The 16,493-nt window shown below is 40.6% G+C and overlaps 1 protein-coding gene across 1 annotated transcript in view; it reads left to right on the forward strand.

Moving 5' to 3' along the window:
• Positions 1-5,752, forward strand: part of LOC309364393 (contactin-3-like) — a 165,613-nt gene extending 159,861 nt beyond the window's left edge. The window contains exons 20-21 of the mRNA XM_081901579.1: positions 1,195-1,363; positions 3,228-5,752. Coding sequence (XP_081757705.1) covers positions 1,195-1,363; positions 3,228-3,325 — 267 coding nt within the window. The 3' untranslated portion in view covers positions 3,326-5,752. The remainder of the gene's footprint in view (positions 1-1,194; positions 1,364-3,227) is intronic.
• The last annotated feature ends 10,741 nt before the right edge of the window (positions 5,753-16,493 follow it).

Raw genomic sequence — 16,493 nt, forward strand, 5'->3', positions numbered from 1 at the left:
TTTCCTTTGTTTAAAGAGCCGTACAATTTTGTGCAAAAATACCAGGCATTTGCACTTCCGGCTGAAAGCAAAAAAAGAATTTGCCTTTTTTAAAAAAAAGAATAGGAAAGGACATCATTGCACGTTCCATTAGTTGCACAGGTCATTATGGACTATATGCCTAAGATTTTCTGCACAAGCCCTTAAATTATACAATTTATCATGCTTGATGCCTTGCATCCATATGGGTTTGCTCCATTCATGCTAATTAATTCTGCAACAGATTGGGAACACGCAAAGCCCAGAAGAGTAACCATTGCACAAATTTTTCACACAACTTCATACCTTTCTCTCTCTATCCTATCTTACCCCAATCCCAGTTTCTGATTTAGTATCAGAGTGGAGAATTACCCACGGAGTAAGCGATCTGGAAAGAACCAGGTTGCGCAGGTGTCTTTCTCTAACTATTAATAACACTAATTATATTGTTTTTGAGTATTCCAAATTCATTGGTGGTGACATGTGGTTTAGGTTAGTTTTCAGCTTTTGCTTTGTCAGCACAATTTTTTAAAAAAAAAGAAAAAAAAGTGGGGGGAAGAATTTTCACTAAAATCTGAACTTCTGTATCTCATGAATGGCCTTAGAAATCCCAATTGCCAAAATCACTTATTTGTTAATTGCATCTTGCTGTGAGGTTTATTGCAGTAGAACGCAGATGTTGTTATAGACTGCATGAATTTAATTTTTTTTAAAAAAAACCAGCAATAAATATTCAGTTTAATTCCAAGGTAGAATAATGACTTACTACATTCAAACTTTCTCTCCACATAGCCCATAATTCTTCACTTTCTTGTGTGCTTGACACTCCGGTATCCTGACCCTATTTATTGCTTTGAGTCATTGATCAAGCTAATGGCAAGCTCCAAATAGAGTAATAATTTATAGACGACCCCATTACTGAGAAACTCAATAGAATATATTATGTATTCGTTGTTGTATATTCTTGCATTCTAGATCAAAGCTGTGATAAAGGTACTTGACTGATGCTGTATACTTTCAGTGCCTCGGAAGAGATTAGGTAGAATTCCGTAGTGTGCTATGCCTCCCCCTTCTTCTTGTGTGTCCCCCCCCCTTCCACCTTAAAATGACATTAAATGCATCATGCTAGATGAAATAACATCCCTAAAATTATCAGCTTTCTTTTCAATATTTCAGATTTTGTATCGGACTAGCAGTCAAAACGAGCTCAGTGTCCTTATGACAAACAGAACATCTGCAGAACTTCTGCTCCCTTTAAATGATGACTACATTATAGAAGTGAAAGCAGTGACTGATGGTGGAGACGGCATTAGCAGCGAACAGATTAAAATTCCTAAACTAGCAAGTATGTTTACTAGATGCTGATGAATGGAGTTTCATCATAAGTAGGACATTATGGTTTATCTTTAAAGACTGAGAGTTGATGTGAGATATGAATTTCATTTAGTGGAAGAAACTAACTTAACCCTTTGTCATGAAATTGCTTCAAAGCAAGGTCACATTCACACCATACTTATGAAGCACTATAGTGCCACGTTAAACCATCATTACTTTCCCCAAATAAGTATGGGAGCTGCAGTTTCTTAAGGCTGCTGAGAGCTGTTAGGGGGCTCCTATTCCCCTCACACATATCCAGCTTCCAAAGTTCCCTGGGATAGGATTGATTGTCAAACCACTCTGAGAATTGTATTCTAGGGTGTTATTATACAACGGAATCTTGTAAATATAGGCTTAGATTTCAATTTCATTTCACTTTCAATTTGTATCCTGCCTTTCTGTATATACAAGGCAGTTTACAAGCTGAAGACACAACAAAATATGCAACAAAGATCACACATGTTAAACTCAGAATTATGGATGAAGAGGCACATAATTTGGTGAAGTCAGTATCTTGGAGGGAAGCAGATGACATGGACTACGGAGGCCCACTGCTCATTAGATTTAAATTGAGACTAGTGGAAAAATAGGAACAACACAGGTCTATCCTATCAGCAAGCTGAAGGCATTGGACCATGTGAACAGCATGGAAAAATTATAGGTGATATTGGTGCTGGTGGTTTATAATCTGCCGTACCCCAGCAGAGAAATACAGGTAAATCTCAGTTGCAATCCATTTAACTTGAACTCTGCAAAAAGTTGTTGGGCAGTGCTGTTTTCGAAATTGAGTTTATATTGATTAATAAAAGGGTGGGGTAGGGGATTTATGCACTACATTAATGTTATGAAAAAGAACCCAATTAAAATTCTTCATGTTCCTATGCATGACAAATTGCATTCAGTTGAGCTAGTAAATTACCATGTAAATTAGACAGCGGTATGTGTAGGAGAATCAGTTTTTAATTTTTCAGTCTGTTTTTTAGAATTGGAGATAGCTGAATAAATATTCCAAATATTAATTTGTTTCAATTGTTTTTAAAGTATATACAATATATCACTTCTCAATTGTTTGTCTAAGATCAAGGGTAATGACTCTATATAATAGCTGGACAGCATAACGTCATTCAAGGGAAATGTAAAGCTATTTCTTAATAGCTCCTGGGAACTAATGGAACATTGTCCTTACAAAGGTCTATGGGAACTAATCCATTGCAAATGAAGCTTACCAGTCAGTGGTCCCAATAGAACAAATGGCTCTACAATCTCAGAAGACCCCTCTTTTCATATGTTCCTTCACACCTCAGCTGCTCCCAAGCCAACCTAGAAACATGTTTCGGATTCTGTCTGTATGGGTGCTCTCACCAGTTACAAACATGCAGCTGAATGCATTTTCTAGAGGATTTGGTGCTACTTTACAAGACATAAATATCTATTATGATTTTATTTATTTTAAATAGTTCTAAACCAGCCTTCAGCAAGCAGATTTCATGCTGGTGTGCAATAAACATGCCATGTCACATAGTCCCATACCAATGTGAGAAAATGTCAGTAAGGGAAAATGCAAATAGGTCCCTGGCCTACCTGAAAGAAAGGCTCATTGAATTCCATTGGTTTTACTACTAAGTAGACATGCAGTGCATTGCACTGTAAATGCATAAAGCTATGGCATATGGAAAGGCACTTCTGAAGATGAGCAGTTGGGGAGATTTCTATGACATAAAGCAGTAAGCACTAGTGAGAGCCGAAAGAAAGGGTTGTATTTTTTGGGAGGGGGATTAAGAACATGCATATTTTGCTTTCCAACTAATCATATATTTTCCCATTTGTTGTAGGTATGGATGCAAGAGGTTCTGGGGCAGCAGTCTTAAATGGCCTATCCAGCTGTATGTCAATAACACTATACTTTATCTTTAAAGTGGTATTGTGTTGATGCATTTTCACAGATAGGTGAAGGCCAGGTGAATAAATTACTTTAAAAGTGCTTTTTAAAACAACAATAGCAACAACTACAAATGGTGGTTATGCATGGATCTGCTACCATTGATTTTAAACACTTTCTATGACTTTCATTCAAAAAATAAAATAAAGAGCAAACCATATACATATTAAACAGTTCCTTCTAAAGGAATATAAAATGCCTTAAAATGTAATGAACCAAAGGACTTTACACATTACATGCTTCAGAAATGACAAAAATAGGAGGATGCACATTGCAAAAAAAAAAAAAAAAGCGAGAGTTCCATTTTCCAAGCAACTCGGAATTATTTTAATGTAAATCGCAACAATATCATACACGTACACACAGATGGAAGATAAAAACAAATCCGTATTTCAGCAGTATCTAATGGGAAACTTTGCGTTATTTTCTAAAAGCCTCACAATGGTGAATGGTAACTGGATAACTATCATTCTGGCCTTTTTTTATGTCCTTTTTTTCTTACTAATTAAACACCACAAATATTTAGTTTACTATTTAAAGTCTCCCTTGCCCCCATTTTTTTGTACCATCTACATGAATGTGCAACTGCTTGTTCTTATTTTGTTTTTAAAAAATAGATTTAAATAGTCAAGTTCTTTATGGTTTTTAAGCTTTTTCAATCGTAAAAAAGAGGAAACTTTCTCCTAGATGCTGCACCGATGGAAGCTCTTAGAATTTTGTTTTTGAAGGATTGTATGTCTGTACAGCATCACATGAGAAGTGCCTCCTAGATTGGGTCAATGGGCCAATCTAGCTGAGCATCCTGTCCTCACAGAGGCCAACCAGATTCCCATGGGAAGCCCAAAATCAAGACCCTAGCACAAGAGCACCCTCCCCACTTGTGAAGCCCAGCAACTGGAACCACAATTTAAGTATCAAGAGGCCCGGGGCTTATTTTCACACTGGAGCACAAATTGTCCTTGGCCTTTTCTACCAGTCTGCATCAGTGCAGCACAGAGTGCTCCTCTTTGAAATTACGAATTAGCAGTTTTAGCTTAGCGTTATAAAAGTACAATGATCAAACCTCCTAGTGTAGGGGGTGCTAGAATGTTCTGGAATATCAGGCATTACTTGGATTCCAGTCTTTTCACCCCGCAAGTATTACTGCCAAGAGAAGAGCATTCACCACAGAAAGACACGGCAAATAAAATATTACCACTAGCCCTTAATACGGACCTACTTCCATTTTCTATTCAGCTAAAAGTTAGTAGCTCTAATATTGTTCAGCCATGCAACAATTACAGCATCTTGACCCTAACAGAAAAGCCTTCTGTCGCATGAGTTTAGACTTTTCCTAATATGTTCAGTACACTATATCCTTACATAGCTTCCTTTAAGATAGGCTTCCTTATTCTTTCTTTGTAATCTATAACTCCTCTAGTTCCTTATATTTTGACATTCTTCTCTATACATCATATTTATCATTGTATTTTTTAAAAAATAAAATAAAAAATAAACACAGATGAAGTGCCCAGAGTAGAACATCACACTTTTTGGTGCAATGCACCAGAGCCTTATAGCCAGGGAATATTATCGCCCTAAATTATTTGTGGTGTATCTGAATATGCAGCCCTAAATCTGTTGCCCTTCTATATACCACTGCTACATTTTGTGTCTCATTCATTGGATGCTCTTTGAATACTGGTCCTGCTGCAATTTATCCACTTTTTAGAACGATCCTGGATGATAACAGCTTCACTGCCATTTTCTTATTTATCAGCAGAGACTTTTGTCAGTATCATTAACTGGACTGTTTTAAATCAACATTTTCATAGCAATGGATATATATATAGAGAGAGAAATCTATTCTTGGTACATTTGAATGACTACAGTTTACACAGTTTTCATCTCAAAATTTCTTTTTCACACTTACTCCTGACAGGTGTCAGCCATAGAACAATTCAGATATCACTCTAAATTTTATTATGCATTCAGATAATATATCATCATACAGCCCAAACTTTAAAACACACTCCTTTTCCCAGTGTCTTGGGAAAATCTGTATATATTGTACATAGTAAAAGAACATAAATAGTTACTTGCTCTTCAACATGGCAAACTACTGATGCTTCCAAACACTTTCCAATAGGTGGGAACAAACTCCTTTTTTGTGTAATTCATACTCATGCAATGAGAGGTGAATCTGTCATTCTTGCTATAAGAAAGTTATATATCATGTTCCTGTATTGCCATTGTCATGACCATCCTCTTGAATTTAAATCCTTGCTCTATTGTCTCTATGAGATGTGTGCAGAGTATTTTGTTTCATATTGAAAAGTTTTATCAATTTCCCCTTCAACTCCTAGCTGTGTGTGTATATCCTATGGTTATCTGTATGTATTTTTTTTATTCTAATAAAATATTTATAACATTGAAAAATGCCTCTGTTACATCATGTTGCTATAGAATCACAGACATTTCGTATTCACATTGCAGGCATGTACAGGTCTATTCCTTATGCTCGTAAGAACAGCCTGGCAAATGATACTTCTCTCCTTTTCTGTCCACAGATGAGTTAAGCTGGAGTGTTTTGATTTAAGCCACTGGTTTTTAAACTGCATTTCCAAGAACTGTGGCATTCTAAATTCCCTCAATGAGCTGATGTCCTCAGACAACTGAGACAATTCCTGAATAGCAGTCTCCTCAACACTCCTGGTCTTCAGTCAAATAGAACATAGTGCTTTTAAAATTTAATTTATTTAATTTTCAAAAGTTTAACATATGTGCTCTAATACATAGTTTTTTCTTTTGTTTTGTCAATTTCCCATCCTGTTTTCCATGATGTTTTTTATTTCTCCCCCTTTGCTGTATTCTGTCTTCTATCTCTTATACCATAACAACAAAATAATAATATCTAATTCCTTCTGTTGCTCATAGTTCAAATCCTGCTTCATAGTATAGTATTTATTTAAGCAATCCAAAAAAAGGCTTCTATTCTTCCATAAAACAATCGTCATTAGGTTCTCTTATTTTGGCTGTTAACTTTGCCAATTCTCCATAGTCCATCACCTTGCTTATCCATTCTTCTTTGTTGAGAACCAAATGGAACATATATTGTCAATGTTGAAACAACTGGCTGCACATTCCAAGGTGCTGGGTTTTGCCCATAAAGCCCTAAATAGCTTGGGATCCAGCCATTTCTTCCTGCATGAACTTTCCTCAAACTCCTCCCACTATCTGAAATAAGGTAGGTGATACTTGTGGAAAGGGCCCTTTCCTATTGTAGCACCCTGACTGGGGAACACTCCTAGGTAAACTTACCTGGCACTGATTCTGGTGTCGTCTTTGTGCCATTTTAATGCAAATTCTTGGATCTTTTGACAAAGTCTTGCTTGTTTTGATGACTGGTGCTATTTTAAAACGATCAATATATTTATGCCTTCATGAAAGAGTTAAAGAATACTGCAGTCTGTTGGTATATTCTGGGCTCGGTTGCCTGATGACACCCAACAGACCTGGCCAGGGTCCTACAGAAACCAATTTATATGCACTGGAACATGAACCCAAAGTAAAACATTTTAAACCAAGAAATTAGGCTGTCTAAACAGTATCTAAATTAGGATGTCACTATTGATGAGACTGGCAACACAATCCTATACATGTTGACTCACTTGTAAGTTCCATTGAGTTCAATGGGGGTTACTGTCAAGTAAATGGGTTTGGATTCCCACCTAAATTGCTTTACATGTTGAGTATTTGGGGCTAATTTGTGGATTGGAGAACTGTGCACAAGGATCCTTTCTTTCCTTCTAAAAGCCATCTTGCAGTCTAACACTCTTAATATGAACATTGCCTACTATAAAGTAGAAAGAAAGAGTGCCCCCAATTTGTTTTCCTGCTTATTTCCAACTAATGGCCTGTTTCAGTATTCTTCTTACAAATATAATGATTTTCAGCATATGAGGAAAGAGAAAACAAATTGGCCTTTTCTTTGCTTCCTCATTGCTCTTCACCTTATACTTGACTCATTGAAACAGCGAGATCCCTTCCTTTGCTGTATCCCTCTAATCATCACAAAACATGTCCATGCACAGAAGCCAGACCCACATTATCAAGCCAAACACGAGGGAAACGAGATCCATTTTTGGCTTTTCTGCCTTGTTATAGAATGGGTTTGGGAGTCACTGGGCAATGTTACTAAGAAACAGCACATCCTTCATGTGTTGCCAGTTGCTACCAAGCCCAGCATTTAATCCAATGAAAGAGCCAATTAGAACAAACTGCAGTTACATGGCCTTTACATGAGTATTGTGATGCCGATCCAAGTGCTGGAAGACAAACAAAGTGTTAAGTTCAACATCCATTGACAAGGTGGCATGATAGGAAATTTAACAGCAAACTGGGTGCCAGGTTCTGAAGGACTGAGGAGAGGAACCTTTTGAATAAGATAGGACCCTACGCTTAAGTATCTGCCTACGATTTGCATTTGTTGCAACAGGACTTAAACAGTAGAAATCAACACTCTACAATTACAGGTAAATAGGTTGAAAACAGGCTCAGTTAGATGCACTGTTACTGGTTCTTTAAACCATGGTTTGTGAAACTGTGAATACACATTAAGCCCACGCTGTTCTCCCTCAGTGCAGAGGTCTTTGTTTGACTAGTTAAACAGATGAGCTGGGATTCAAAACATGAAGGGGTAGACGTATATGAAAGCCTTAAGGGACTGTAGCTCCACTTCTAAGGGCTGGTTCAGACATGCAGCACGACTGTATCATCAGGTCCTGACTTGTACATGTAAATGACACATCGCAAACTGGGGGCGGGGCGGGAATACCAAGGCAACATTGTTTACATAATACTTTCCTAGTGGTGCAGCAATAAAACTGCTAGCACATTTGCAAAGCTAAGCAGGGTCCAGTATGGTTTCAAATCGGATGGGAGACCATGTGTTAAGTTTTGATTACCCTCATGGTCCCTTCCAGTTCAATGATTCTATGATTCTTTAAGCATTCTATATAAGTTTGTGGTCTGACTGTCATGCAAACTCCCTTAAGAAGCCCTTTTGGCTGAAACATGAATAAATACCCCCACGGTCCTTCATTTTGGTAGCTATTTCCTGGGGGGGTTTTGTGTCTTCTAGATTTGTGATAGTCCAGTTTCATGCACAAGTTGTGACCTCATAATACACAAGCTGGCGTTTTACTGCAATTGGAACTTGCATGTCATCCACTGTTGAGTAATCAACGGTTGTATCCAACTAAACCCTACGCAGAGTTGAACCACTGAAATCAGTACTTAGGTTAGGTATGACAATTGATTAAGGCTTATTTGGATACAGCCCCAGGTGCATTGGCTCCTTTTCAAACCAAGCTTATTTTTACAACTTATGGACAATAGTGTCCCGTGAAAAGATTGGTTCTCTTAGTGAGATACATACTTTTATTTTCAAAAAAATATTCTGTGTCCAGCTGGCATAGCTTTCAGAATAGATACTACAGTATCATAAACGATGATAAAAACAAATAATAATAAAATGAAGGTAAAGGGACCCCTGACCATTAGGTCTAGTCATGGACGACTCTGGGGTTGCGGCGCTCATCTTGCTTTATTGGCCGAGGGAGCCGGCGTACAGCTTCCGGGTCATGTGGCCAGCATGACTAAGCCACTTCTGACGAACCAGAGCTGTGGAGGAAATGCCGTTTACCTTCCCGCCGGAGCAGTACCTATTTATCTACTTGCACTTTGATGTGCTTTCGAACTGCTAGGTTGGCAGGAGCAGGGGCCGAGCAACGGGAGCTCACCCCGATGCGGAGATTCGAATCGCCGACCTTCTGATCTGCAAGTCGTAGGCTCTGTGGTTTAACCCAAAGTGCATAATTAAAACAGAAGGGAAGACAAAATAGAAAAGTAACGCAGCTGACATATCAAAAGGCCTGTGGACAAAAAGAAAAATGCCTTCCCCTAGTGCTGGAAAGACACAGTACTGAGAGCAGTATCAGCTTTCTTGGGGTAAGCACCAGAGAAGGACTTCTAGTAATAGATTTAGTGTAGGTTGTTTATTTAAATCTTTCTATCCCTCCCCTCATTGTCAATGAGTTTCAGGGCCAAGTACCTACCATGAAGCCACAAACAATCACGTTTAATGCAGAGTTCCATGAGAGCAAAGAAAACATGGTCAAAACAACAAAGTCTACAAGAGAACATCAGGTAGCATCCTTCCAGCCTAAAGCTGCAATGCCAAGAGCCAGCAAATACATCTTCAGTGGGTGCTGAAAATAGCAAAGAGGTGGTGTAAATTAAGAGTAGTGCAAGGGAGTAGAATGGAGAGTGGTGCATGAGCAGGTATGGTTGAGTGCATCATCTTAAGTTGAGAAAAGGCATCCTTTTTTGTGTCTCAGAAGGTTCAATAAGCAAAAGGTTCACAGAAGTGTAAATTCTTGGGAGCTGTTTGAATTCCTGTTGATAGGAATGCCTCCTGACGGCACAGCTCCTGAATCTTTTAAGAGATACACCACAGTCAGGAGTTCAAGTGCTGAACATTTACCTGTGGCTGCATTTCTATGACAACCAAACTCTCCTTCTGAATTTCTGATATAGCATGTTTTTAAGTGGACGGCGGAAACAAGAAGATCTGCAGCATAAGACTAAAAGACAGAACATGTTTACCATGTTATATACCACAGTCATTTTTCAACTTATGACCATACTGCCTTCCGTTCACCTGCTCATCCTGTTGATGCTGCCCCTACAAGTACTGTACAAAGGGCCCAGTATACCTGAAGGAGCGTCTCCACCCCCATCGTTCTGCCCAGACGCTGAGGTCCAGTGCCAAGGGCCTTCTGGCAATTCCCTCACTACAAAAAGCAAAGCTACAGGGAACCAGGCAGAGGGCCTTCTCGGTAGTGGCGCCCGTCCTGTGGAATGCCCTCCCATCAGATGTCAAAGAGATAAACAACTACCTGACATTTAGAAGACATCTGAAGGCAGCCCTGTTCAGGGAAGTTTTTAATGTGTGACATTTTGATATATTTTTAATCTCTGTTGGAAGCCACCCAGAGTGGTGGTTATTATTATTATTATTATTATTCCCAATCATCACACTATTCATACCAGGTGTTCATGAGTTCAGCTGTAACTTCCGCAGGAGGAAACGTTTTCTACTCTTTACAATGTGGAACCCTGATCTATCCAAAGTTACAGCTGAATTTATGAACACAAGCTAAACTCGTGAACTCAGTTACAGCTGAACTCGTGAGCAGCACAACAATGTGGGGGTTGGGAGCAAAGGCACTGCTGAGGTCCAAGCTATCTGAAAGACCATACTCCCACATATGAACCTGCCCAGGTTTTGAGATCTTCAAGGGAGGCCCTTCTCGGTGGATGCTTCCAGACTCTGAAACTCCCCCCCCCCCCGCCCGCCAGAGAAGCTAGACTGGTTCCCTCCTCTTTTTGCCAGCTGGTGAAGACTTTATTGTTCCAACAGGCTTTTGGGAATTGAGTGCTTTGAACGAAAGGATTGGCGCCTGCTGTTTTTATTGTAATTAGCTATATGTTTTAAACAGATTTTATATATGGTTAATGTTTACACTGAGCTCACCTAGCTTTGGTCCACTGACTGCCAAAAGCTCTCTGGGGTTTAAGGTGGGCTTCTCTAACAGCCCCACCTGGAGGTGTCAAGGATTGGGCCTGGGATGTCTGCCTGAAAAGCAGATTGTCAAGCTTCAGGGAATTGGCTTCCTCCCCCGTGGTCGTAAACGATCAAACGAAAGGAATTCTTATCAGTTAGTTTCTTTAATAAACACGACAAAGAACAAAAGAAAGCATCTGCCCAGAATGGCGGTGCTCCCAATTAAGGCTAACACTCCTTCCATCCCTATTAATCTACGTCACTCCTATGTTTTTGTAAACTGAGCTTGTACCCTCTGCGCTTTCTGTTCTGAGACCTTCTGAGCTCTTCTGGACCTTGGGCTAGGCAGAGGAATTCTGTCCAACGACTGTGAATCTGTTAACCCAGTGTTTCTTCTCCTAGCTGTTCCCCATCCAGTATTTCCCAGCTTCTGCCTTCTGAACTATGCCCCTCTGCAAACCACTGTTCCAAATCTCTACTGTCCTCCTGCTCCTGGGAAGATGCAGGAGCAGGGAGAGCAGGTGGCTCCCACCATGCCTCCTCAGTGCAGCCCCCCTCAGCACAGTCCCTGACACAGATGCTCGACCACTGAACTATGGCACTTCCCCACAGAGAGACGGATCACAGAGAGACGGCTACTCACAGATGGATCAACCATTACTAACCTCTGTAAATAAGGACTTTAACCAGTACGGGGCTATTCACCACACCGCTTGGGGGGGGGGGGAATGGCCTCTCCAGGGGAAGGTAAAATAGCCACGCTGGACTAGGCTGATTGAGCTGTAGTCAGAAGCCACATGCAGGATGGGGCTGAGCCAATGCAGTAGCTTTCTAGCAGGAGGGTTGCTGCTACTTAATGGGAGGAGGAGAGGTGAGATGGCAAGGAGGTCGGCATGGTGCAGACGCACCAGCAGGAGTGCTAGATTAGCTCTGCTGATGCATTCCCCCCTGCAAACCCACCCCCTATTTTGCACCTTGTCCTCGCAGTAAACAATAGCAGCACACCTGACAGGAATCAAGCATAGCCATTCCAGCAGGTTGCTTCTAGTTCTAGTCCACAGCATCTGGAGAACAATGGGTTAGTTCCACCAAACAGCCAAAAGACATTTCATTACGAACATAGGCTAAGAAGGAGACAATTTCAGCATCCGTATATTTTCTCATGAATGTAAAGATCTTAATTTTGATCATTTGGAGCAAATTTCTTCACCTTGCTGAGCAGCCAGCCCCCAAAGCCTTGAAAGGGTGTAGTTATCTCTGTGTCAAACTGAAATTCCCAACAGAACAAAACTCTTCACACTTTTAAAGTGCATCCAATTCTGGGGGCACTTACCCCTGTGCCTCACAGTTTTCAGAAGTTAATATGCCATTTTATTTTTAAGAAAGATCAGAAATTAACATTTCTGTCCTTTAAAAAGCTGGTAAGCAGCAGCATCAGACAGAAGTGGGCAGCTCCTGACTGCATCTGCATGTAATACCTTAACAACAGGCAGTAAAAACTAGCAGCTCTGCGTGAGAGGATGCATTAATCTGACAGATTTCAGACTGGGAAATATAGCTGTGAAATAGTGGGTAAAAAGAAAGAAAGAAAGAAAGAAAGAGAGTTGTGGGGGGAGGCACAGGAAATAAAGAATTGCCCTGCATTATTTTACCCAAATCATCTCCAGGACAGAAAAGCAAAACTTGGCATAGCAAATGCAGATATTTTTTACATGTGCATTGTCACATAGCAGTAAGTAGATACATTCTTTATGCGGCTGCACACTTACATCAAGTTACTATATAAACAAAGATGCACTGTCATTATGCCACTTGAGATCTTATTTCGTTCATATTTACCAGCCTCCCTTTTACTTGTATGATAGCAAACTGTCCCGTAGGGATCTCTGCTTTCTGCCTCTCCCTTCGATAGAAACTGCTTCAACACTAGGGCTGGTTCTGCTTCCTTTTTTCTTGGCTTTTGGCTCAGAACAACAGAGAACAATAGCAGGGGCTTCTGAGTTATTTTCCCAGGCTGGTTTTCTCCCCCCCCCCCCTTTTCTGCACTCCCTTCTGTTCCAATGTATGCAACTATCATATGCGTAGGATGCAAACTTGGTTCTCCATCTATTTTTGAACACCAAGGGTTGTGGACAAAGCTAGTCCAACTCAGAATAGACCCATGGAAGTCAATAATAGGTTTATGATTTATGTTTGGAGCCTGTGGTGCTTGTTGTTGTTGTTTAGTCGTTTATTCGTGTCCGACTCTTCGTGACCCATGGACCAGAGCACGCCAGGCACTTCTGTCTTCCACTGCCTCCCGCAGTTTGGTCAAACTCATGCCAGTAGCTTCGCAAACACCATCCAACCATCTCATCCTCGGTCATCCCCTTCTCCTTGTGCCCTCCATCTATCCCAACATCAGGGTCTTTTCCAGGGAGTCTTCTTTTCTCATGAGGTAGCCAAAGTATTGGAGCCTCAGCTTCATGATCTGTCCTTCCAGTAAACACTCAGGGCTGATTTCCTTCAGAATGGATAGGTTTGATCTTCTTGCAGTCCATGGGACTCTCAAGAGTCTCCTCCAGCACCATAATTCAAAAGCATCAATTCTTCGGCGATCAGCCTTCTTTATGGTCCAGCTCTCACTTCCGTACATCACTACTGGGAAAACCATAGCTTTTACTATACGGACCTTTGTTGGCAAGGTGATGTCTCTACTTTTTAAGATGCTGTCTAGGTTTGTCATTGCTTTCCCGTGGTGCTTAGAGCCTATTAAATATTTTTAGGATTTCAGTCTGAATGCCTTATGTTGTTGGTAATGTTGGGAAGAGGATGGAGTTTTATTTATTAAAGCAATTTTATCCCACTCCAGCAAAAGAAAGAAAGAAGCTGGCAGAGTGGCCTAGATTATAATAAAAGACAGTCTACCTGCAAACTTTACTTCTAAAAGATATTTCATAAAAGAAAAAGGTATTAGGAGGGAAGAGAAAAACGAGGAAACTCAGGCACCAGTAAAAGGTCTTTTTGTAGCTGTATCTTTGTTGTTGCCAATTATTCTGGTCCAGTATAATACATGGTAGCAAAATTTCTCTGAACACAGACATATATTCACAAATGGACCTCATAATTTCAAGGACTGGCTCAAAAAATATGTGCTATACCTCCCTCCTCTTGCCCCAAATCTCTTTGTGAAAGAAGTTAAGAATTCAGTTATGAGATACCATCTCCAGCTAAGTTACATAGATATGTGGCTCTTTGTCTGTTCAGAGCATCTGCATCCTCTATTTTGCTTTCTCAAAATTCTATTTGCTCAACTCCCAGGTTCAAGTTCTTTAGTTCAATGAGAAATAAAGATTATTAATATTTTTTTATTACAAGATACAGTACTTATATAACAATGAGCCGCATGGGTAGCAGTCGAGCCTACTTAAAAGTCCTTGGAGCTCAGAATGCTATTGGAACCACATCAATTATAATAAATAGGCCTCTGCTAAAGAACTACAACTTCATTCTGTCACAGGCATGTACAGTTTGTGTGCATGTCTGAATGTTGCAGATGTGTGCTAAGAAGTGGAAGCAAGATGCTTTTAAATCCAATGTACGTGCCAATCTACGATTGATTTTTTTTTTTACAGTGCAGATATAGGGACAGCCCCCTCCTCCTCAAACAGAAAACAAAACAAACAAACCCTGCAGAGGAATCTATAGTTGACTCAATAAACCCGAAAAGACCAGGCTTTGTTTGGGAACTGGACATGTGAAGGCAAAAGTATGTCGAGGAATGGCGGCACATGTATGGACACTGAGAGGCAATTACAGCAGATTCTGATGTACTGGATCCCACAGCCAATAGGAGCTCCAGACTCTTCCTTAAAAAAACCCACAAATCTCTAGCCGTCTTAGAAAGAAAGTTATAAATCAAAATGTGCAGGTAACCTTCTAAGCTATTTCTGAGAGATAAGACTAGCTTCTCCTGCATTTCAGTGCTTTTATCCAATGAATGAAGTCAGTTGTGATTGACAAGTGAGTTGTTTAGACATCAGGTGAAAGGAATCCCTGGGGTCCTAAAGAGCTACCATTTCCCCCTCCCCTTTAGTGTTCTTTTCTGTTTCTGTGAAATCTATGTAGCAGCTAAGCACCAAGCACTTGTAAGAAGTCACTGCAAGGTTAATTTACAGTATATGGCATACATACTCATAAGTAAGTCTCCTTGTGTTTAATGGGCCATACTCCTAGGTAAGTGAGTACAGGGCTTTGGTTTAGAGTTGGCATTGGGGAAAAGCAGGATTCTTGTGCCTTTAAGAGCAGTGAGACAGACAGAAATTAACCAGGCCAAGCTTTTTCTAGTCTGGAAAAACAATTATATGGGAGAGTTTCACCTGTTCACATCCTGCCTGTCAGACGTTTTATGATATGTGTGGATTTTGTGGCCCTCCACATCATCTGCAAAAGAGGATGCAAATTTCTGTATGACACAGAGCAAATACAAACCCTACACAAATCTGCATCCTGTTTTGTGTGTGGGTCAGAGGGCCCAATCCAGAAAATCCTGTTGACCCCTCCAGGCACATGCTGCAGCATCCACCCCCACCATCATATATCTCTGGGGATGCCTGATCCACAACAACCCTTGTGTATTTAGTGTGAACATCTGAAGGGTCGTATAAACATGTTTGCCTGAACATTGTTTACAAGCCTTCCGAGGAATATTGTACGTGGGTGCAGGCAAACATGCTTACAAGCCAATTTTGCACCCTTGTACTAAATCCGTGGAGGTTGGAAATGGATAATGTGTGTCATGTGTGGTGTGCCTCTGCCTCATTGCCTAATTTTGCCTTTACCTGCCATGGCTGAGTTCCTGAGGGGAACGAAAGCAGCAGTTCAATCAATAGCCCATATATTAGGCATGGGACTTTACACAGACATGTGGCTTTAGGTGGGACACTTTTAAGAGACAAACATTCCTTAAGCTCTTATTGGTTCCCACAGCAAATCAAAAGGGCAGAGGCTGACAGATAATGGCTCACCTAAAGCCATCTATTAAGTTTGTGGCAAGATTCAGATAGTGGGATTCAAGCCAAACTATGTGCGATGTGAGGTTGATTGCATGACTGGAATTTATATGCAGCCACCGACTTGGGTGCGTGGGTAGGACTGTGTTGCGGGGGGAGGGGGGTCAACCCTTTTCCTACCCACCAGAGTCTTGATTAACCATTTCCCTTCAAAACTTCTATTAGCTCCTTTCCAATGTTGCCAACAGAAGATTTCCTCCCAGGACTTAGAGCAGCTGTCAGGACGATGAATGCTAAATGGCAATGTCTTCTGCACACCGTTCAAAATGATTTCCTGGCTTTTCAAAATTGAAGACTGCCATGCTTCAATTTCTGTCTGCTCTCTGGTACCCCAAGAACCTGCCATGTTTCATTTAAGGTGTGGGACAGATCTGGGTTGCAAGCCAGACTCTGATACAGTGGTACCTCTAGTTGCGAAATTAATTCATTCCGGAGGTCCGTTCTTAACCTGAAACTGTTCTTAACGAGAGGTGTGCTTTCGCTAATGGGGCCTCTTGCT

Source organism: Podarcis melisellensis (genome assembly GCF_964234715.1).
Source record: "Podarcis melisellensis genome assembly, chromosome: 2".
In the NCBI taxonomy this organism is placed as follows: Eukaryota; Metazoa; Chordata; class Lepidosauria; order Squamata; family Lacertidae; genus Podarcis; species Podarcis melisellensis.